The following is a 23,840-nucleotide window of genomic DNA, read 5'->3' on the forward strand; positions in this document are numbered from 1 at the left end:
AACCCTGCACACCTGTAAAATGCCTCAGAGCAGAGGGTAAGATATACATACACAGGAAACTTTCCTGGAGCGGGGAGGCAGCAGGATGCAAGCCGAAAACCAAATTGTGGGGTTTAATTTTCCTAACAGATTCCGCAGGAGAGTTGAAGTAAAATGTGCTCTCTCCTTCCGGGCCTCTTGTGGAATAATTAGACCCTATAAACACTTGCAACACTCATGTCCCCTCTATTATGATCACATTGACTATATCATGTAGGAATGGATGCACTAGCGGCCTGTGTAAGTCTCTAGTCCTCAGCTGCTAAAAAAACCCTGAAGCACCCAAAAGGAATATATCATGAAAGATTGAAATCTTTTGAAAGACTGGAATGAAAGAAGAGGAAGCAGCTATGTTTTGACATGTTCACTGCCACGCTGTTACAATGTCTGGCTTTTTGGAAGTAATTAGCACTTCTACCATGCACGGGTCTATTGCTGGACTCTATGCTGCTCCATGTCTGTATGATGACATCCTCATCCAAATGCTGGCATGTATTATTTCCCCACTTAATTCAGATTATGGCATCCATGGAAAATCCAATAAGGAAAGAAAATATATGCAGAAACAGTGAATCTTTATTAAAAGAGGAGAAAATGGGGATTCCCCATGGTGGGGGAGAACATGGGATGGTATTTTTGATGATGACACTTTGCTTTGCAGAATTTCTAATGTTATGTTTTGTTAAACACATAATACAGGTGAATGGTTAATCTTCCTCAGTATTGTCCACATTGATTTCCAGCAACATTTTGGGGTTTCAGGCAGGGTTCATTCTCAGCACCACCTGGAGATGCTAATGGTGAACCTGGGATCTCCTGGATGCAAGGCAGATGCTCTGCCAATGAGTAATGGCCCTTTTGAGGCATCAGGCATAAGCCTGCATTTTATTAATGTTTGATCAGGACTTGTATATTAGAGAGAGCCTAAAAGATTTTCAAATGTTTCAATGCCAGGCAGAGAAAACCTTGGCCATTCTCCTAAGACAAGGCCCCCCCCCCTTGATTTATAGCAGAAAACAATTCTCAAAGTCGTAAAAGCTGAAATTACAGACTGAGTAATGACACTGACCCTACATGTTACAGAAGATAACAAAGGCAGAGATAAATATAATTAGGAATGGGCAAATAGTAAAATGATACCATGGGCCTCTTTTAAACCTTGAGCTGTATTTTCTAAGGCCAGAGGCAAATGGGAGAAAAAACATCTAGCTGACAGAGAAAGAGAGGCTTTTTGGGAAGTCTTTTTAAAGCATCTAGCTGGGAAGTCTTTTTAAAGCTGTTTCTTCCTTAAACAGATAATGGGAAAAGCAGCTTGCTGAAGGGGGGGGAGGCTTCTTCTGAAACTGTTTTAAACTGAGTCCTTTTCTTTCTTTCTCTCTCTACTTCAAAAAGGCCTTATTCCTTTTAAGAGGCTATCTGTGTTGTGTATTAAATATGTTGGCTTAAATGTAATTATGCAAAGGATTTAACAAATGCTAGAAGAGTTGTATTTATCCTGGAATTAAGTCAGCCAGCAGTTTAGCCCCCCTGCCAGACAAGAAGACGCCATCAAATGCTGTCCTGATATATTAGCTGTCAGACATTTGTTTAGAAACCTTCAAATGAAGGATATCTTTCAATGTTGATGTGAAACTCAAGATCCTTGACATATGTTTAAGATAAAAATTTAAGATTAACCATTTGTTTTAGAAGGCAATAGGGCAGGGAGGGCAAGAGGTGAGCTGGTAATTAAGATTCCTTGTTGAGACACATGTAAGATATATTACTACTTATTTGTCATTTATAGATGTAACAATATATAGCTGTTTGTCTTCCATATAAGGACAGAAGGATATGGGTGTATCTTTTTGTGATTGGTTCTAGCAATCAGCCAATAGGAAATCCAACCAGGCTGATTGGACAGAGGCAGCCACAGGAGGAGCAAAGGGGGCTGGATTAAGGGAATATAAGGGCTGGCCATAATGGCAGGGGCCAGGCCAGAGCTTGGTAACCATATACCACTGTGCCTCTCATTTATTTGTCTGACAAATAAATAATTATTTTAAATTCTCTATTGCTGCGTTGAATATTTCATTCCAGCTAAGCGTTAACCACAAGCAGGGTGCTACACTTTCCTTTCTTAAACTCTATACTGTAATCAGGACAAATATTTGCAGAAATGAACCAAACCAGTGGGTTGTTACCAATGCTGGTGATACTCCAAATAGAGCCATTGGAACAAATTGATTTCAGCGGGTCTGCTCTGAGTAAAACTCAGCTGGATGAAATCCCAGTATTGGGGAGAGTGCAATGATTTCCATTGCTCTGCCCATTTCCATCATGTGTAAACCCCATCACACTTTCCTTCCTTCCCTAGAAAAACAGTTTTGGGAAAGAGGGAAGTTTCAGTAGGGAATGAATGAAGAGGTGTGCTTAACCCTTGTCCCACCTGACACAGGGCCCTATCCAGCTATGCTCTACACAAAGTTGATAGACCCACTGAAATTAATGGACCTCAGTTTGTCATGACCATGACTTTCAAGGGCTCTTCTTTGAGTGGGACTCTCATTGGATACAACAGATTATTGTCTTCCACTTGAGTGGACTTGCTTTCTGTTTGCTGAAGCCCTTGGAGTGGCCACTGATTGGCCTGATTCAGGAGGACTCTCCTTATGTTGTTATTTGATGTCATCGTGGTGCAAAAACATGCATGAATCTGGGCACCACCAATTATGGATCCTCTGTTTTATGCAGGGGATCCCTTCAAACTGAAGTGTAACAATCACAGAAACCCTGAGTCTCATGACACCACATAAATCATGGTCCACATCAAGGCAGTGCTAAAAAGTGGAAAGTGGCAGTGCCAAAAAGTACCAGTCTGGGACTATTTAGAGTTCAGTCGTTAGATACAGATCTGATCTGTGCTTTGATGGGAGCTGGTTGTTCTCTGTAAAATTTGTGGCGAATTCAAAGGGTAATCCCATTATTATTTCTTGGATCCAACTTTCTTTTTCCTTTTTCCTTTCTCCTCCTGTGATGAGGCTGCATTTTAATATTTTAATGTTTCAATATTTTAATGTTGTATTTTAATCTTGTTTTTAAGTTGTATTCATTCAGCTTGTTTCTATTATTGCTTGTTAGCCGCCCTGAGCCCAGCCTTGGCTGGGGAGAGCAGGGTATAAATAAAAATTATTATTATTACATTGCAATGAGGTTGGACTAGATGACCCTTGGGTGTCCCTCCCAACTCTACAATTCTATGTGGCCATTTGTTTAGCTTGCCTTCGTTTATTTTATTGTGTTCTGCTTTTATTACGTATTTTATTACGCTATCGCGTTTCTACTGTTAGCCGCCTCGAGCCCGTTTGTGGAAAGGCGGGAAATACATTTAAACAAAACAAAACACAACTGGGGGGAAACCTTACAACGTCTCCCACGGTTTGCCTAGCTAGCTTTCAATTCCAACCTCAAACAAAAAAGGCTATTGCCGGAAATCCAAATGATGGGCTCCTGTAATTTCCGGTGCTCCTCCTTATATCTGCGAGGCAACCATATGACGTCACGACGTTCCGAAACACGAAGCCGCTCTACCCGTTCCTGTCTCTATCGTCGTTTTCCGGCTCGCGAAAGGACGCGCATGCGCGCTAGCGGTCGCTTTGGAGACGCGGGCCGCCGCCGAGGCGAGGTGTGGGGATGGCGAACCGCCGCTTGAACCCGGCCAGCCTCCTCCGGCGGCAGAGGAGCCGGCGCCGGCGCCGAAAAGCGGCTCTGCAGTCTCCGCCTGCTCCGCCGGAGAAGAAGGCCCGCGGGGGGCCCGACGCCCTGCAGCGCTACGCCCGCGAGTTCGCCCGCGGCCTCCTCTCCGCGCGGCCATCGCAACCGCCGCCAACGGACGAAGGAGCCTCGGCTGAGGGAGAGATGCTGACGGCCGTCGAGGCCAACGAAGGCAGAGCCTTTCTGCTCCTGCCTCAGGGACAGGTGAGCGCGGAGAGGGCGTGGCTATGCAAATTTAGGACGCGCGCGGATCGTCCCTCCGCCGTTGGAGGCGTTACCAAATAAGGGAGGGGCGTGGCTTGGGAGTAGAAGGGGCGTGCTTATGCAAATACTGCCCGTCGACTCCACTTTATGGGGTTGGCTTAGGTGTTTGAGGTGCTGCCGCCCCATGAAAGGGCGTGGCCAGGAAACACAAGAGGCGTGGTTATGCAAATACAGAGAATGGACTTCAACTCAATGGGTTCGCTATTGGGTGGAATAGCTGTACGGTATAGGCCTGCAACTTACACGGAGTTTGCGCCTAAAGTCCAAATCACCTCTGATCGAAATTCATTTGGTTCCGTGGTGGGTGGGATTGCCAAAGTCATTTGTCCTGGAGAACCCTGCCCTCTTCTTCCCCCTTTTAATCTGTTTAATAAAAAAATTCTGAATGTGCACATGTTAAATGCGCATAAGTTGCGGGCTTACTGTACAAGGAAGAATGTGCCTTTGTGGGGGGGTGACTAGGTAGCAGAAGGGGCAGGGGAAAGTGGGCAGGTAGATATGGAAGGGCTGTAGTGGTAGAGTAACTGTCTTGCCTGCAGAAGGGCTCCTATCTCAAGCCTTGAAAAGTCATTGTGTAGATAATTTAGAGCTAGATGGACCAATGGACTGAGTCATTATAAGTCAGCTTCATACAGTGGTGCCTCGCAAGACGAAATTAATTCGTTCCGCAAGTCTCTTCGTCTTGCGGTTTTTTCGTCTTGCGATGCACGGTTTCCCATAGGAATGCATTGAAAATCAATTAATGCGTTCCTAGGGAAACCGCCTTCAGACCAGGTCCGGGGACAGTCTGTCCCCGGACCTCTTCTGAAGGCTGGGGGGGGGGACAAGGGCTTTTCTTCCCACCCCCAGCATTTTAAAAAACCCCGGGACAGCGGAGGACTTCTCCGCTGTCTGGGGCGATCTTAAAATGCTGGCGGGCGGCATTTTAAAATCGCCCCGGACAGCGGAGGACTTCTCAGCTGTCCGGGGTGATTTAAAAGCCCCTGGGAAGGCAGGCAGGGGGACAAAGACTTTCGCCCCCTGCCCGCCTTCAGAAGGTGTTCCCGTCCCCCGCTTCGGAACAGCGTTCCGAAGTGGGGCGGCTGGGGCAGGTCTTCCCGCCCCCCCTCCCCGCTTCGGAACAGCGTTTTAAAATGCTGGGGGTCGGGAGCGCTTCGCTCCTGACCCCCAGCATTTTAAAACCTCCCCGGGACCCCCCGCTGCTTTCCCCGGAGTGCTTTTAAACGCGGGCGGCGGTGAGGGAATCCCTTGGCCCCCCGCTGGACTTCCCGAAGCTCTTTTGAAGTCCAGCGGGGGGCCAAGGGATTCCCTCACCGCCGCCCGCATTTAGAAGCGCTCGGGGAAAGCAGCGCACTTCGCAGCTTTCCCCGGAGTGCTTTTAAATGCGGGCGGCTGGGAGGGAATCCCTTGGCCCCCCGCTGGACTTCAAAAGAGCTTCGGGAAGTCGAGCGGGGGGCCAAGGGATTCCCTCCCAGCCGCCCGCATTTAAAAGCACTCGGGGAAAGCTGCGAAGTGCGCTGCTTTCCCCGAGCGCTTCTAAATGCGGGCGGCGGTGAGGGAATCCCTTGGCCCCCCGCTGGACTTCAAAAGAGCTTCGGGAAGTCCAGCGGGGGGCCAAGGGATTCCCTCCCAGCCGCCCGCATTTAAAAGCACTCGGGCAAAGCTGCGAAGTGCGCTGCTTTCCCCGAGCGCTTCTAAATGCGGGCGGCGGTGAGGGAATCCCTTGGCCCCCCGCTGGACTTCAAAAGAGCTTCGGGAAGTCCAGCGGGGGGCCAAGGGATTCCCTCCCAGCCGCCCGCATTTAAAAGCACTCCGGGGAAAGCTGCGAAGTGCGCTGCTTTCCCCGAGCGCTTCTAAATGCGGGCGGCGGTGAGGGAATCCCTTGGCCCCCCGCTGGACTTCAAAAGAGCTTCGGGAAGTCCAGCGGGGGGCCAAGGGATTCCCTCCCAGCCGCCCGCATTTAAAAGCACTCGGGGAAAGCTGCGAAGTGCGCAGCTTTCCCCGGAGTGCTTTTAAATGCGGGCGGCGGTGAGGGAATCCCTTGGCCCCCCGCTGGACTTCAAAAGAGCTTCGGGAAGTCCAGCGGGGGGCCAAGGGATTCCCTCCCAGCCGCCCGCATTTAAAAGCACTCGGGCAAAGCTGCGAAGTGCGCTGCTTTCCCCGAGCGCTTCTAAATGCGGGCGGCGGTGAGGGAATCCCTTGGCCCCCCGCTGGACTTCAAAAGAGCTTCGGGAAGTCCAGCGGGGGGCCAAGGGATTCCCTCCCAGCCGCCCGCATTTAAAAGCACTCCGGGGAAAGCTGCGAAGTGCGCTGCTTTCCCCGAGCGCTTCTAAATGCGGGCGGCGGTGAGGGAATCCCTTGGCCCCCCGCTGGACTTCAAAAGAGCTTCGGGAAGTCCAGCGGGGGGCCAAGGGATTCCCTCCCAGCCGCCCGCATTTAAAAGCACTCGGGGAAAGCTGCGAAGTGCGCAGCTTTCCCCGGAGTGCTTTTAAATGCGGGCGGCGGTGAGGGAATCCCTTGGCCCCCCGCTGGACTTCAAAAGAGCTTCGGGAAGTCCAGCGGGGGGCCAAGGGATTCCCTCCCAGCCGCCCGCATTTAAAAGCACTCCGGGGAAAGCTGCGAAGTGCGCTGCTTTCCCCGAGCGCTTTTAAATGCGGGCGGCTGGGAGGGAATCCCTTGGCCCCCCGCTGGACTTCAAAAGAGCTTCGGGAAGTCCGGCGGGGGGCCAAGGGATTCCCTCCCAGCCGCCCGCATTTAAAAGCACTCTGGGCAAAGCAGCGAAGTGCGCTGCTTTCCCCGAGCGCTTCTAAATGCGCTGCGCTTCCCCGCTGTCCCAGAGATTTCCCTATGGGCTTTCGTCTTGCGAAGCAAACCCATAGGGAAATTCGTTTTGCGAAGCGCCTCCAAAACGGAAAACCCTTTCGTCTAGCGGGTTTTCCGTCTTGCGAGGCGTTCGTCTTGCGGGGTACCACTGTATTTCAGTCAGGCCTATATTCAGAACCATGTGGAATACTGTAGAATCTAACTCTGATTTTAGCAGAAGGATTGTAGCTCAATGGTAGATTATCTGCTTTTCATGGAGAAGATCCTGGTTTCAGTCCCAGGTGGCATCTTCAGATAGGGCTGAGCGAGACTCCTTGTCAGAAACCTTACAGAGCTTTGTCATTCCAGACAGTAATAATCTAGCTGGACCAATGGTCTGACTTGGTATAAGGCAGTTTCTAATGTTCCTAGAACATCCTCTGTGGCCCTTTAGCTGTTCCCATCAGCTGGCCAATGATGGAAGTCCAGCAGTACTTGGAGGACCAGTATCTAGCAAATGATTATGATATAATTCACCCTGAGACCCCAGGGTGGGTTACACCATTAAAATGTAATATTAAAAACAGTCTAGGACAACTTCTCTGGGTAATGTTAAAAGGGGCAGCCGCATTTACATATTAGTTTGCTTATTTACAGTAGTTATTTTCCACCTGTCAGACGCTGACATTCACTGGCAAGTGTTCCCTGACGTGCCTGTATGGCTCTGTACGGGTGTTTGGGTTCAACATCGTTCCAGATCAGCCCCCGTATCACCTCTTCTCCCCCTACTCCCACTGTGCTCTCACCATTGAAGCAGTGGCTTATAAGGAGCCAGAAAAATCTGGGAAGGAAATGAAAGCAGAGACAAAGTCCATCCTCCGAGCACACCTTGTGCCCCGAGGTAAGTTGGAATGGAGGGTGGGCCCTGAACTTCTTGTTCCTGTGAGAGGGTGATCTTGGATGTTTGAAGAAGAATATGATGTGCTTTGTGCTCACACAGAGCTCTGCCTCTCGGGGATCAGATTGTTAAAAAAGGCTTTTGTGGACAGGCTATCTAGTGTGTGTTTATATACCGTATTTTTTGCACCATAACACTCACTTTTTTCCTCCTAAAAAGTAAGGGGAAATGTCTGTGCGTGTTATGGAGGGAATGCCTACGGGTAGCATGCCTACGGATTTTCCTCCTCTAAAAACTATGTGCGTGTTATGGTCAGCTGCGTGTTATAGAGCAAAAAATACGGTATACCCATGTGCATCCCTTGAAATTCTTTTGGAGTTTCTGTGTGCAGAATGGATATCTTTGATGGGCATGATTTTGACCTGTGGCCCTTTGCCACAGACAGGTCATTTTGCTGTTCTTTGTTGCAGTGTGGTTAGGGGAAAAGCCTGGATACAAATAAATAAAATAATAAAAATTCACATCCAGCAGCTCTCCCTTTCAGCCTAACGCTATTCACAGGGTAGTTTTGTTTGTTTCCTGAAATATTTTATATTGCTTTTTCACAAGCTGTGTTTAGTATTTTATACTAAAAGAAATGCAGCATGTACACAAAAACCAGCCGTTTATAAATCACGATAAATACACATTTAAGACAAAGCAGCCACAGAAAATTTAAGTCCTCATTGAAAACATGCAGAATTTGCAGACTTCTCAAAAAACAAAACAAAACAAAACAAAAACAGCTGTGTTTGTGCTTCCCTAACTTCTTCTGGAAGAAGATTCCAGAGCTTGGGGCCTGTTGCCAATAAAAGCCAAACCCAGGCTGCTAATGTCCGAACCTGTTGAATAGTAGGAATAGAGAACAAGATTGAGTAAGCCACAGTTGGGTAGCTGCCTTATTGTGAGAATAGCTTTGTGTGTGTATGCTTTGCTTCCCTGTGCTCTGTAGAAAAAGCTCATGTGCAAATGTGAAGACTTCCAAGACTGAGGCAGGCTCCACTGGAAGCCCTGCAGAACCGCTGCAGTTATTATGGTTTTCTGTGCTTATCACAATGGCCTTGAAGCATTATGAGGGCCAAGCAGGAGGCTTACTGTCTCATTTGTGGTTTCATCCTTTGTCTTTCCAGATGCAAGATGCAAACTGATGAAAGACTTCATTCCTCAGTGTTCCATGATTTTGTTGGAGCGTCTGGATACTCCAGCGACTAGGTTCATTCACAGCTACTCAAATTTCTCCCACATATTCAAAGCAAAGGTGAGTTCCTTCTGTCCTTTGAGTTTTTACAGAACTGATTCAGGATGGCCAGGATACACTGCAAGCCTGGCGTCATGTGTTCAGTCCCCATAAACAGGGCCTCTACTTAATCCTCTTGAATTTGAGTAGTACCCTCTGTGTGATGGGAGACCCTGATAAAGCAAGATTATACAAGGAAAGGTCAAGGACTTGGTGGGGGTGTGATGCATGTGAGAACATGCCCTTCTTTACAGTTTGAGCATTCACACCTGAAGTCTGAAGACACCCACTAATGAAAAATGCCAACTATGTGGCCTATATCAAATTTCTGTTTGGGCTAATTACATGGATTTCAATTGAGCTGCGTTGGTCCTGGGACTTGGGTATCCTTTTAGACCTCTTGTGGGGATGAAGCTGCTCTGCTGGGCAATCAAGGCTTCCTTTGTGTTAACGTTTCCTGGATTTGGGGCCTTTTAATTTATCCTACACTTAGGCCTGAACTCCAATGGATATATCTGCTTTTTGGGTGTTTGTCAGTTAGCCAAATACTTGCTAGCTAAGGCCAATTTGCAATGAACATTAAGAGTCCTGCTGGATTCATCCAACAGTCCATCTGATCCAGCATCCTGCTCTCCACAGGAGCCTCTCAGATGCCTCTGTAAAGCCCACAAACTAGTTACGAAGCCAAATACCCCTTGAACCTGCTATTCCCTAGCTGTTAGTATTCAGAGGGATGCTGTCTCTGAAGTTGGGGATGCTTAATACCTGCTAATAGACATACAGTCTATCCTGCCCATTTTTTTAATGGATAAAACCACCTTCAGACAAATGCCTTCTCATTCCTAGAGACAGAAGGCTCCCAGTTTCACTCCAGAGGATACAGTGCTCGCTTCTGTTGGTGCTGGGAAGCAAGACCCCAGGAATGGCCTGCTGATGTCGGAAAGCACATTGTCAGCAGTTGAAGAGTTAGTCCAAGCATGCCAAGGTGAGTAGCTTAAAGCTAACGTGAGCAAGGGTGAAGTGCAGCTGTAACCTATATGGAGCAGTGCTTGTATCTGAAGACTTGTTAAATACAAATGAAGCCAATGGGGCCCTCCTTTGCCCACAGAGAAAAAACTGGGCCAAGCTGTATTCTCTGATTCTAAGCTTGGAGGGAGAATCTGTTTCTGCTGTTGGTCATGTTAACCTCCTGTGAGATTTCATGTAGCAGTGCCAGTTGCATGTGTAAGTTCTTATTCTCGAATAATCATTTGAGATTGTAACTTCACTGGGGCAATTATGTTCAGGTACTGTGTTTGTGTTTCAGATGAGGATGAAGGTTGCCCTATAGTCTTGGTTTGTGGCCCCAAAAGTGTTGGCAAGTCAACTTTTAACAGATACCTGATTAATATTTTGCTCAACAGGTGAGTTCTCTGGTGAAGGCTGCTATGGCTGTTTGCAATAAGAGAGCTTCTTTCTCCCAATTCGTTTCCTATTTTCCTTGGGTCAGGGGTGGCGGGTGCTGTTTTATCTCCTCCCCACTGTGGGCTATCAGCTCTCTCATCCCCTTGTCTGGCTATCCTGCCTTTGTTCCTTTTGCCAAAGCTGTCTCTAGGCTTCCAGTTTTGAAGGCCTAGCACTTACATGCATGGATCTCTTAGATTTTGCAATGCTTCTTAATACCAGCTTCTGGAAACCACAGGAGGGGAGAATACCCTCCCTTGGTCCTGCATTCTGGTTTGCCACAGGCATCTGGCTGGCCACAGTGAGAGAAGGATGCAGGATTAGATGGACCATTCTGATCCAGCTCAGCTCTTCTGATGTTCTTATAACCATCCTGGTTGCTGGCAAGAGCAGGTGGGGGGGGGGGGCTGCTGATCAGAATATTCAAATTTTTGCTTTAGCTTCAGGCTGGGTTTTCCAGTGATGACAGTCAAAGGCATTCTGTTAACATTTATATCATTTTCCTCTTCTTAATTGTAGCCTTCCCTGCATTGAATTCTTGGACTGTGATTTGGGGCAACCAGAGTTCACGCCTCCTGGGTGCGTTTCCCTAATTAACGTAACAGAGCCGCTTCTGGGTATGTGCTTTGGAGGCATTTTCAGAGTGTTGTGAAATGTCTGGACGCCTCTTCTGAGTGGCTTTATTTGTTTTATTTATTTAACAATAAATGACTGTAAGAAAACCTCTAAGCGGCTTACAGAACTATAAAACAAAATATTAAGGTTATCATTGAAGACAAGTATTGTAAATTATATCAGTGATGATTAAAATCAACTGTAGCTAAAAGTAAATAAAATGCATGTCAACCTACTATGTACCTGAGTAGGCTGGCCTAAACAATTTTTTTTTAGCAGGCGCCAAAAAGAGTGCAGTGAAGGTGCCTGCCTGATGTCAATAGGCAGGGGGTTCCAGAGTGTAGGTGCTGCCAGAAGATTAGTTTCTTACAAGTGCAGAACGAACATTATTTGGCACTTGTAACAGTGTCAGATCTGCAGATTGAAGTGGCTGACTGGGCATATATGTGGGATAAACTGATGCTGCAAGTAAACTGATCCCAATATTCAGGACTTTGTAATAATAATAATAATAATAATAATAATAATAATAATAATAATAATAATAATAATAATTCCTTGAATTTGGCCCAGGAGCAGATTGTCAACCAAGGCAGATCTCTGATTTGTTACATGCTGTTTTATGCTGACAGGGTCTCACTCCCATCAGAAACCATGCTGCAGCATTCTGTGCTAACAGCAGTTTTTGGATCAAGCACAAGGGAAGCCCCACACAGAATTTACTTTCTGGTGTGAGTGGAGCTCTTCTTGGAGCACCAGCCTTTCCAAAGGGATCAAAACCAAACTGGAGCAATGACTTGCTTTCCCGTTAGAGGTTGAGTCTAGGGAGAAAGGTCAATTGCTTTCTGCACCCCCACCACCCTGTTGGGTGGCTAAAGTGCTGTTGCAGCTCTTTTGAATATGTGCAGTTCTGTCAATTTCTTCTCCCCTTTTAGGTCCACCGTTCACTCACCAGCGTACACCGCGAAAAATGGTTTACTTTGGGGCAACCAGTTGTGAGCAGGACACTGAAAGATACATTGACACGCTGAAATACATGTTCAGTGCCTACGAGAGAGATGTTCCTCTGGTCATCAACACCATGGGATGGGTGAAAGGTAAGGCTGTGGGGAGCTTGTGACTTTTTCTGCCATGGGGTCAACTGGGTGCAAGTTTGAGATCCTATGTTGGCCGAAGGCGAGGAAGGTGGAGATGTGGGGACTGTCACTGAGGCCCATCTCTCAAACTCTTTCTTACCTGGCCTTCTCAGTTGACATATCTCTTGCTTATTCTGCTTCTAGAACCCTAAGCTGTGCAGGGTAGCCAGTGTTATTGCTATTCAGAGTAGACCCATTGAAATTAGCAGACATGGCTAACTTTGACCCATTAATTTCAATGCGTCTACTCTGCATAGAACCCTTGACTCTGTGTGACTCCCAAACCCCCAGCTTCTGGCTCTGGGGACTTCACCAGATTTGGAACATGGCTGCAGAGGCAGCACTGGCAACCCAGTAAGGCTAGAACCATGCTTGAAGGGAAGCTGGCATCTGCCCTTCCGTAAAGATCTCAGCAAAGTGCACAGTGGGGGGTGGGGAAGCAAAGTCTTCAGTTGCTTTAATACAATATCGCTTCTCTTCTGGAATCTATGCTCAGTTTGGTATTTCTGTTTTTTGTTTGCAAAGTCAGCATTTTCTGTGCTTGTTTGGAATTGCAGCACTGAAACTGACTGGCAGAGAGGGAATATTACGTTGGCCCTGGCCATGTATATTCATGTAATTCTGGTACTAAGCTTCAGATTTCATTAGAATGTCAGATATGTTTCAAAGGTGAGGAATGGCAGGTGGAAGACACAAGGTACTGAAAGTTAGGAAGAAGGAGCTATGCAGGGAACTCATGCCTTGAGCTATGAGAGTGCAGGTTGTGTGTGCATTCCTTTAAGAAGGACCCAAGTTTCTCTCTTTTAATGGCCATAAAAATTGTGACCATGGAGGCAAAGCCTGCTGAAATTGCAGAAGTGTTTGAATCAGGTGGACTTGGGTGCCCTGCAAAACCTTTTTCTCTTTCTCCCTCTGGCTCAGCAGCTACAGAGGCCTGCAATGATGTGCTCTCGCTTGATGCAGCAGCTTCACTTTGCACCCTATAACATGTGTTCCATCCTTTTCGTTGAATTCCCACATTCCTGCACTGTTCAGACATGCTCTTGTTTTGTCTCCTGGTTCAAAGGTGCCGGATTGCTCCTTTTGATTGACGTAATTCGGCTGCTGGCGCCTAGTCACATCGTTCAGATCAGTGCAGAAGACTTCAGGGACATGCCTCAGCTATCCCCAGAGTATATCCATTGCACTGCTGGCCTGCACACAAGAGGCAAAGCACTCCTCCGGCGCAAGAGCCTGAATGGGATGGAGGACTCAGGGCAGCAGGGCTTGGCCCAAGCAGGCTTCCACCCTCCACATCCTGGACATCAGTTGCTGTGTGTCCAGCCAGAGTTCCCAGGAGCAGGGAATGCTGGCACTGGGTAAGTGCCACGCAATGCCATGTGGGCACGGGGTGGGTGGGGTGGAGAGCAGGACAGGGTAAAGTGATACCTTAAGGCCTTTCCATGACTAGCTAGCCTCACTTTGCTGGCGCCTCTGCTTGCCTTTGGGAGTCCTTGACCCACTCTCTTTGCATTCCTTCCTGTCTGTCTTGTAATGTATATTACAAGCAGGTCACTAGCAAACTGTTGCCTAATAGTGTACTTGCGATAACAGCAAAAGAGTATTGTGGCATTTTAAGTACTGTTTGTTTGTGTGTGAGAGAGACACTAGCGGGAGGGGGGCTCTGCCTCCCTTCTTGCTCCGCTTGTCAACCCCACCATATTAACTTCCTGGAGCTTCCCCTTCCCATCCCATGCACCTACTAAACCCACTTTTCACCTTCCCAACCCCATTTCTGTGGCCACTTCTCTTTTCTATTCTGCAGCCCTCCTTTGTGCTGTTGCTCTCACCTTCAGTCCCATGTCGCTCTCCTCCTTCCCCCTCATAAAGCTGGCCAGAGAGTGTGCTTCCCAGCCAGTCTCTGATCTAGTTCTCATTTTGCTCCTCTAGACGCACCCACAGCAGTGTCCTACGAGACATGGCAATCTTGGCGTACTTGGGCCAGTTGCAGCCCCCAGACGTGGAATCTGTGTTTCCTTTACACAGCCTGATACCCTATCAGGTAAATGTGCCTACGCAGCAGAGGTTTGTGTTAGTATTGTCATTACAGAGGCTTTGTGTAAGCAGCTAAGATGCAGTTACCACTTGGGAATTGTTACCCTAAAGAACTTCGGAGGATTCTCTCTGTCCTGCTCTTTCAGCCCAGGCTGCTTTCAGTCCATCCAGCCTGGCATTGTTTTCTCTGGCAGGCAGCAGCTCTCCAAGTTCTCAAGCGGAAGTTTTTCCCCAGCCTGGCTTCCTGACACCCTTTTGAACTTTGAAGATGTGAAGTATCTTGCATGTGCAGAGTATATACTTTGTCGCAGAGCTCTGCCCCCTCAAGTATCCCTAGTAGCTTGTCCCCAGGATTTGGCATCCAGAGGTATTCTTCTGTAAAAATAACAGGAATTTCATTTCTGGCTGGTGATGCCAAGCGGTCATTAGCAGATGTAGCCCACATGAATTTGTATAACTGAAACAAAGCAAATTGCTGGTTGAGTTTACGCTCTTGCTTTTTGTTTCCCAGGTGCCTTTCAATGCCGTCGCCCTCAGAGTCATACACACAGACGTTGCTCCTGCCCACATCTTGTATTCTGTCAATGCCAGCTGGGTTGGCCTCTGCCAAGTGCCAGATCAGGTGCCGTGTAACGCAGACGGGCCGGTCTTGTTGACGCACACCCCCATCTGCAACTGCCTGGGCTTTGGTAAGTGTCTTGCATTTGTAGCACCCCTCTCTTCCTGTTTTTTAAATCCTTAGTCTTTTCTAAAATGAAAACAGTCCATTATAGTGGGACTGCTTACCCTTTCCACTGGGAACTGTTCAGAATCAAAAGGGGCAGCAATCCACGGACTTCGGCTGACCTTGGTAGATAGCCAAAATGTATTCTTCCCACCCAGCTTGCCCTTCCCCTTGAGAAGGAGGACCTTGTCTAGCCAGGGCAGGTGATGTAGGACTACACAGACAAGTCCCCCTCCCTTTTGCTTGTAAGAAGCAGCGTCCCCTCTTGCTAAGCTCTGTGGGTTGGCTACCACTATCTGGCTCATGTGCTCTGCCCCCAAAGTGCTCCAAATATTTATTCCAGTGAAATTATATATTGACCTTTCTGAGGGCAATTTGCACTATTTGGATTAAAATATATATATATTACAGTATGTAATTAAAATAAACACCGGTTAAAAAAAGAAAAGAAAAACCAAAGCAGCAGCAGATAAATATGAACTAAAATATTGTGATTAAAAACCAAGTGATGATTTCTCTTTAGCCCAGAAGTAGGTGTCTAGATATTTGCAGAATGTTGCTAAAATGTCCAGAGGTAACCTTAGTTGTGCCAGCCTGCTAAGTTGTTCTGGAATACTCAAGGCTTGTTCTTCAAATGCCCCTTTCTACAGGAATCGTCCGAGGGGTGGACACAGACAAGAAGCTGTACCACATTCTGACACCAGTAGCGCCACAGAACTTGCGATTTGTGAATTGCTTACTGATTGGAAGTATCCCTATTCCTAATTGCATCTTCCTGAACCAAGTAAGGACTCTTCCTTCTATTTATCCTGAACCTACTGCCAGCCAGAGCTATCAGAGAATCTGAGTTTTAATATTCAGAGGGAGAAAGCAATTTCTTTCCACGATTCACAAATACTTACTGGGTAATGTTCACTCTGCTCCTAGTGTCCTATTGGCCTTAAAACTTTAGAGTCTGATAGATATGTTTGTTGTTTTGTTTTTTAAACCTAATGAGTCTTTTGCTGCCATTTGCCGTGTGTGTGTGTGTGTGCGCGCGTGTGCGTGTGACAGACACAAGGTGTCCTATAACACTGTCTTTTCTTTGTCAGGTGGGGATTGAAGGGGAGATACCCTATGTCACATCGGAGTATAACTATGACATTTCAGGTGCTGGGAAATTGAAATTGAAAAAGCATCTTAAGAGGAGAGAACATACGCAGCCATGAGCTCCAATCTAAATCCTCCTCTGCAGGAACTGATCAGCTCAGGAGACATGGCATGTTCTCAGGGGACTTTCCACAGGAGACCAGTTACAATTTTCACAGCTGAGAGTGTCATGCTGATCCACTGTCATGTTTTATTCATTTGTGTGTTTTCTTTGCATCCTAAAAAATTAAACTTTTGATATAAACTGCCTTTATGCCACATTCTTTGAGGTCCTTGGTGCAGGATTCACCAAACAGTGGCCCTTCTGAGTGTGGGTGAAATGATGCTTCTTTTCTGTTCCATCACTCTGGTTGTCATGTGCTGGCATGTGTTTCAGTTTTCAAGAGTCTGCAGCAATTTGGTATTTACCGTTCCTCTCTTCTCTGTGAAAATTGGTTTAGGCTACCCAAGATGTGGTGGTGGTGAATATCTGGTTTCAAACAAGAAATTACCAGGCTGCAGTTGCTGCCTGCAGAGGGAGCTCTGTCGCTCTTGCAGTGCAGTGAGCTTGAATGTTCTGGGTGCAGCCTTAACAGCCTTTTACCAAACAGCTCCGTGCTGAGAGGACTCTTGGCACAGGCCACCTGGCTTTCTGAAGATGCTGTAGCTGCTGCTGCTGCTTTTGAGTCCCTTATTGTATTTGGAGAAGATTCAAGGGAGCCAAGCTATTTTCATTGAAACAATGCTTGGCCCAGGCCAGAGACCCCATTGATCCAAAGCTGCACTGCAGGAAAGGGATCTGCTGCTGAGTCGGCTTGGTTTTTCTCAGGCTGTGTAACATCCTTTGCCTACCTGGGCTCCTTTGGCTGTTTTGGACTACAATTCTCATCAGCCCCAGCCAGCACAGCCATGCTGGCTGGAGCCATTGAGATTTGTAGACCATCGTAGTCTCTGTTTTTTCTCTTGAGATCTAGCAATTCAGTCTCATTTCAGTGCTCATCCTTTGGGCCAGGGAACTATGCCTCACACAAGCTACTTTGATTTTTCTAATCTAATGGTTTTAAGGAGCTAGCTGCAGACAAAAGGTGGTTGAGATCATGTTGCTCAAGCCGCCTGATCGACTTACCTAAAGTCCTCTGATTCTTGAACTTGCAGTTTTGAAATCCTAGATTTTGATCAAGAAGTTGGCCTTTGTGTGAACAGGCATCAGTGCACAGCTGGATGCGGTCATTTTAGTGTACAGTGGTACCTCGGGTTACAGATGCTTCAGGTTACAGACTCTGGTAACGCAGAATTATTACCTCAGGTAATATTCTGGTAACCCAGAAATATTACCTCAGGAGAACAGAAATCGCGTGGTGGCAGCGGGAGGCCCCATTAGCTAAAATGGTGTCTCAGGTTAAGAACAGTTTCAGGTTAAGAACAGACCTCCGGAACAAATTAAGTCCTTAACCTGAGGTACCACTGTATACCTTTTAGATAGGGATGAGGAACTTACAGTTTTTCAGATGTTGCATTAGCCAAAGGCCAATGATAATAGGACGCAGAGGACTCAACAGCAGCAGCATTATTTATTAAATTTATGTTGTCATCCACTTTTGACTAGAGCATCTTCATTCCTCTGATAACATGGGCTCTAATCCGTGAAAGCTTAGGCTACAATAAATCTGCTAGTCTTCAAAACAAACCCTCTGGAAAGCACTGATTCTGGATCCCATATTGTGTGAAACAAAGAGTCTTGTTGAAACTTAGGTACCAATAAATCTATTACAGTGTTCGAAACAGAGATATGAAAGCTAGGAGCTAAATGGCACCTTAAACCTAGGTTACAGGTGCAGCAACAGAATGTCTAGGCCCACTTTTTTTTATATAACAAGAATGCAAGGCTGAAAATGAATGAACTGCAGCTAAAATATTATGTTCATTTTTCATATGGTCTAGTCCTTCCCCTGCCCACCTCCCTAATTTTCTTAAAAGGGTCTCTTCCCCAGTCTTCTGAGAGTAGCTAGAAGTGGAGAGGTGGAAAGAGCTCCTCCTTTCCTTCCACTATGCTGTTTTAATCTGAAATCTTAGGTGCAATACTGCACCCAGAACTCAGAAACTACTTGCGCTAATGAAATTCCCTGTCGCAAAATGTGCCTAGAGCAATGGTTTCTAGCACTGATCTATGGTTTTGAGCACTGATCTATCATGGCTCAAGCTTTCATGCAACAGGGTGTGCTTCATCAGATGCCTAAATTGAAAGACATGTGTAGCATATGGGCAGGTGGGGGAATGGAAGGAAGTGAAGTCAGAGAGGAACGAAATGTGAAACAAGTCAGTGATAAAAGCAAATTACATTGATGATGGGCATAAACATCAATTTCTGTTGAAAGTTTCTCATTCCCCCCCAGTGTTAAATTCACTTTTCCACATTTCTTCAGCAGTTTTTATTTTTTTATTTTTAAAGATCATCATGAAAATTCATCAGCATTTTAGTGCAGATTTCTTCTAGTAAATTCATTTTTGTTTGCGGTTTTGACTAAATGCACACTTTTGCAAGCTGTTTCCCTGATATCATTTGTGAATGTTATTTTCACTAGTATATGCTTTTTAAAACACACATTTCCCCCTAAGATATATGCATTTTTGTTCATATTGTTTGGAAAACTGCAAACTGAAAAATTTGGAGAAGTGCAGCTTTCGTGGTGCAAATTAAGCAGTTTCTCATTAAAGTGCAATTTTCCCTTCATCTCTGGTGACAGCAGAGAAACCCTGGTGATTAATAAGCTAATTGACACATGTATTGTAGTGATAAAAACAAACACCCTTTTGGGTTGTATCCAGCTAAATTCTAGTTGGAGTAAACCATTGAAATCAGCAGCCATAAGGTTAGCCATATTGTTTAATTCCAATAGGTCTACTTGGCAGTATGGTTCCAACCCTTCATCCTGATTTGGTTCACAAGTTGATAGCCTAGGACCTCTTGACGAATTGCAATCCAGCCGTTTTCTGCTGCCGTCTCCTATTTGAAGTTCTGCCAATAGAAATTATTTTGTACTGCCTTACGATTGGTAACGGAGTGTCCTGGAATTGCTGGTTTTCCTGTTCAATACATACTATGTGAAACAGCATCTGATGTATTCTATTTACAAGTTGTCCCAGCTCAGATCTCCCTTGGAGTGGGAGAATTTACTATTCAAGTCTACAAACAGCTACCTTAAAGCCACTTTTAAGTAATTCAGAGAGACCACAGGAAATCCACTCCTCCGTCCCCATTTAACTATTCCTTTTTGTGCGAGAGCAACCTACGGGGAAAAAATGAACTTTACCAGTTTTTGTTTTCTTGAAATGGGAGGGCTTTGTGTTGGGGTTCGCAACCTGGGGCGTTCTCATTGGCTGAGACCCGCATACGTCACGCCGTTGGCAGCCAAAAGAGTTAAAGCGTTAGCTTAATGTGTTCTTAATTCTCCCCATATGGCCAAGTCTGGCTGCACAGGAAAAGCTTTGGCTGACAATCTACCCTGAACAGTGGCTAGGGTAAATATGGACGCCATCTGTGCAGTGCTTTAGATGGGTGGGGAGGGGATTGGAAATCACATATGAAATATCAGGGTCTGAGGCAGCCAAAGTTTTAAATGTATCTTACCAGAGACAGAAAAACACAGATGTCCATAGGCAAAAGGCAGGCACCCCTCTGTCTGTGGAACGAGCTGCACAAGCCTTTGAATCTGAAATAATCGGGCACTGGGGTGGGATGGGGGAGATGAAATCAGGGGTGCGGTGGTGCTTCCCTTAGTTGGTTCTGAGTAGCTGGTTGCTGTAGCAACCGGTCCTGCCTGCCTGATGCTCAGTGGCCTGTGCCTTGAGCTTTTCTAAGGGACTTTGCTTCGCTGGCTGATTTGTTTGCATGGCGGGTTGTGGGTAAGAGAGTGAGAGCTAAACCCAGTGCAATAAAATAAACTGGGCAGGCTTGGAGGAGTAGCAAAACTGAGCCGTGGAATAACGCTTTGGAAGTTCTTTCCCCCCTCCCCACCTGGTGGGCGCCAAGGCTGGAGAGACGGCTTGGTTGCCGAGTTCATTTTCGGTGGGGGTGGAGGTGTGTGGCCGCCTGCCAGGAAGGGGGAAGGCCCAGAAGCGGGAATCCAGACGGCGAAGGCACATGAAACGGACAACCCTAGGAAGCCGGTGGTAAAATATACAACGCCCAAGGGAGGCTCTCGGCTCTGGAAAGAAAGAAACGTGGAGGAGGCCAAGAGGCGCATACTTTGCTCTCGCCGGCCGAGTGGAAAAGCTTGAGCGGTGGGAGTCTGGCTGCCGAGCACCAGGGCTTTCTCACTCCCTTCCTGAAGGGTGTAGAGCAGCGTTGAGTCCCTTTCTGTTTTGATCTCTTTGCTTTGTGGTGCTGTGACTGCTTCTGCTCTGTGGACTGCTATCTGCCAACCCACCCACCCACTGCTCCCCCTGGGACTCTGGCTCCGCGAGAGGCAAGGGGATGAACTCGGTCCTGACCAAGTATGGCTCCCCACCTCGCACCTGGCTCAACCTGCGCTTGGGAACAAGTAAGTGGTAACAGTCATGAAATAGGCTTGGGGGTGGGGGGAGATCTGCTGCTTCGGGACAGTTAGATGCAGCCTGGTGTTTTGTGACTGTAAGGTCTCTGCAGCCTGGAATGGGTATTCCATGTTCAGGAGCAATCTACACCTGAAATAACTGGTGCTACAGGCAAACGGGAAGGCTCTTCCTTTCATGCCTGGCTGGTGGGTTTTATTGAGATATCTTGGTGGCCCGTGTAGGAAACGGGTTGTGGGGCTCCATGGGGCCTTTTGTCTCATCCAGCAGGGTTGCCCCTTGAGTTCTTTACTGCCAGTTCAGGTTTTCTTCTGCCATGTGCGCCACATCACTAACATTCACAAGGGGGCACAGTGCCATAGTTTAAAAGTTCCTTGAGTTCCTTGCAGATGATGATATTGCTTCTCGGACCCCAAACGGAGCAGTGAGAGCCAGTGTGGTGTAGTGGTTAAGAGCGGTAGTCACGTAATCTGGGTAACCGGGTTCGCGTCTCCGCTCCTCCACATGCAGCTGCTGGGTGACCTTGGGCCAGTCACACTTCTATGAAGTCTCTCAGCCTCACTCACCTCACAGAGTGTTTGTTGTGGGGGAGGAAGGGAAAGGAGAATGTTAGCCGCTTTGAGACTCCTGAAGGGGAGTGAAAGGCGGGATATCAAATCCAAACTCTTCTTCTTCTTCTTCTTCTTCTTCTAGGGGTGCCTGTGCTTACCCAGGGTTCAGTTTCCTTGACGTGAAGGTCAACAGAGACTGGTGTCATTAGGATGTATGGTTTTATTTGCACGTATCTACAACCTGAGCATAGGATGGAGGGGCTCACAGCATTAACCCCCAAACAGATCTTGCTTCCACACTAGGGTCCCAAGGTAGCCCCAAGTCACAGCTTTGGGTCCAGCACAGAGCAAGGCATGCCTCTGCATCTCCAGCTTACAGCACAGCCAAAAAACACAAACTCTTGTCTCTTGTTCTTCCACCTTACAAGGTGATGTCACTTCCAGCTAGGTGATGGATCTTGCCCCCATTTGTCTCTATGACAACGGAACAACCTCTTTCTAATATAAATGGCAGCACTCAATCATTGCCTTAACAATGAATCGGGTTGGGCTGTTTTCCTCACCTATACAGGATCACAGGTTTGGAAGGGGTGCACGGTCATCATACACACTGACCCCTCTAAACTTGTAGCAATATCCTTTGGGACCCATTCAAAGGCCTAGCTGTCCGTCATCCATCCTCACTGTGGCCAAATAGATGATTCTGGAAAGCCTGCAAGCCTGAGTGTAACAGCAGACTCCTCACTTGCGATTCCAAGCAGCTGGTATTCACGGGTATTCTGCCTCCTGCCCTGGAGGAAGCATAGGGCCTTTTTGACTAGCCTTTGATAGCCCCATCCGCCAGGTATTTGTGTAATCACCTTAATAAAGCCATCCAAGTTGGTGGTACTTCATGTTGCCCTGAATATTCATCTTCCTCACATGACCCTGCTGGATTCTAGTATTATTAGAGAGGAAGAAAAACTCTGTTCACTTTCCCCACCTCGTATCTAATTTTATACACCTCTGTCATAGGTCCCTCCTTTACTCATCCTGTCCTATGACAAAAGTTGTGGCCAAAATCAGTTTCTTTTCCCACTGGAGGGGAGAGGGCTAAAGAGCCCTTTGCCTGGGTTTCTGCTTGGGCAGGCAAGTGGCAAGGTTATCTCGCTAGCCCTTCAGCCTTGCTCTGGGAAAACAACAGCGTACAGTGGCCAATGAAAACTGTAGACTGCTGAGATCCCCGTAACTCCCAAGAATGCAGCCATCCTATTTAGCACTGGGCCTGTCGAGTTCAATGCCACTACTGACCAGCAGTGGCTCCCCAGGGGTCTAGATGAGACCCAGTGCCCCCCTACCCCGCATAAACATTGAATTCCCTCCTTTACGTATGAAACCAAGTATGTGGCTTTTGATAATGCAGCAATTCTGAGCCAGAAGTGGGGGAGAACTGGTGATTTTATAACCCTGGCTACCTCTTTGGCAACTAGGACAGACAAAAACAAACTGTTCTGAGCGTTCCCTCCCCCCTTAAAATAAGCAAAGGAGACACTGATAAATTAGCCAGCTGGAAAAGGGTTCACCCTGCCTGCTTTATTCTCCCAAATCATTTCCTTCCCTATTATAGGGAAATGCCGCTCGTTTTTGTGCCTCTCAGGAATGAAGCAGTCCTTAAATGTTTTCTTCTTCTTCTTCTTCTTCTTCTTCTTCTTCTTCTTCTTCTTCTTCTTCTTCTTCTTCTTCTTCTTCCTTTCTCTCTACCCAGTCCCTTCTTCTCCCAGACCCAATAAATGTTGGTGATCAAGGCAGGAAATCCAGGTGGCACCCTCTTCCCCTTGCGCTGCTGAACCCAGGACAAAAGCAAGAGGCAACTTCTCCCCATTTTGAGATGCTGGGGAACGTCTCAAGAGCACCATTCTCCACCCAGGACTGCATTCAGTCATGGGGGAAATTCCCTTAGATTTCCTGATTACAGTGGTAGAGCTTCTGTCCCGTTTTCTAACATTCCTTTCACGCTGCAGTACCCATTGTGTTCTGCAGCGGTGGCTTTCGGACCAAATATACCAGCATGCAGTGCTAAATTTCGTTCACGCCAGTGGGCATGGTGTGGCACAATGATGACTCTGCCATTGGACAATGTCCCTCCCCACTTTTCACACGTGCCTGCTCCTCTTCTCCCCACCCCCTCAAGATCCCCCCCCCTGAAAATTGCAGGAAAGAAATGTAAAACCTCCCCAAATCTTGTCACTTTACTCATGATTTTCCAAAGTTCAAGGCGCTGCAGACGGATTAATTTTTTTCCTGGAACCAAATCGCACGGAAATTAGCACTAGACATGCCCTCGGTTCCATTAGTTTTCTGGAAAAGGCTTTTACATTGTGTGAAAGCTGAAATATAATGCAGACATTTTGGACAAGAACTGGAAATAGAACACAGTGCAGCCCAGACCTGCCTCGGCTAGGCGAACGTCCCAAGGACTGGCCAATGAGCAGCCCAGCCATTCCCCTGAATGAAGCAGCTCCCTCAAGCAATTAGATCCTGTGGGCTGAGGAGCCCCCCCCCAAGCTATTAAAGGAGCTGTGGCCCTGCTGCCTTCAAGAGGGGTGGAAGATGCCATCCTATTGCCAGTGCTGAGAAAAGATTGAAT

The 23,840-nt window shown here is 47.1% G+C and overlaps 2 protein-coding genes across 4 annotated transcripts in view; both read left to right on the forward strand.

Annotated features, from left to right (window-relative positions):
- Positions 1–3,711: 3,711 nt before the first annotated feature.
- Positions 3,712–16,377, forward strand: NOL9 (nucleolar protein 9; the record flags this gene model as incomplete). 2 transcript variants are annotated; one of them, XM_083513024.1, is made up of 12 exons in its annotated part: positions 3,712–3,996; positions 7,537–7,759; positions 8,926–9,053; positions 9,879–10,017; positions 10,339–10,435; positions 10,995–11,092; positions 12,026–12,187; positions 13,293–13,584; positions 14,156–14,267; positions 14,772–14,949; positions 15,635–15,768; positions 16,076–16,377. In XM_083513024.1, the coding sequence occupies 12 exons, from the start codon at positions 3,712–3,714 to the stop codon at positions 16,190–16,192; spliced, it is 1,965 nt and encodes a 654-aa protein (XP_083369150.1). In that variant the 3' UTR covers positions 16,193–16,377. The 2 variants fall into 2 exon arrangements, with proteins under 2 accessions (XP_083369150.1, XP_083369151.1); XM_083513025.1 differs by having other exon boundaries at positions 9,885–10,017.
- A 3,645-nt stretch (positions 16,378–20,022) lies between these two features.
- The window catches only part of PLEKHG5 (pleckstrin homology and RhoGEF domain containing G5), a gene marked incomplete at its 3' end in the record, with an annotated part of 100,343 nt that continues 96,525 nt past the window's right edge, over positions 20,023–23,840 (forward strand). Inside the window, exon 1 of one of the 2 annotated variants that reach the window (XM_083512894.1) lies at positions 20,023–20,653. In XM_083512894.1, coding sequence (XP_083369020.1) covers positions 20,587–20,653 — 67 coding nt within the window. In that variant the 5' untranslated portion in view covers positions 20,023–20,586. The remainder of the gene's footprint in view (positions 20,654–23,840) is intronic. The other variant, XM_083512893.1, reaches the window with a different exon arrangement.

This window comes from Podarcis liolepis (assembly GCF_965112155.1).
Source record: "Podarcis liolepis genome assembly, chromosome: 7".
NCBI lineage: Eukaryota > Metazoa > Chordata > Lepidosauria > Squamata > Lacertidae > Podarcis > Podarcis liolepis.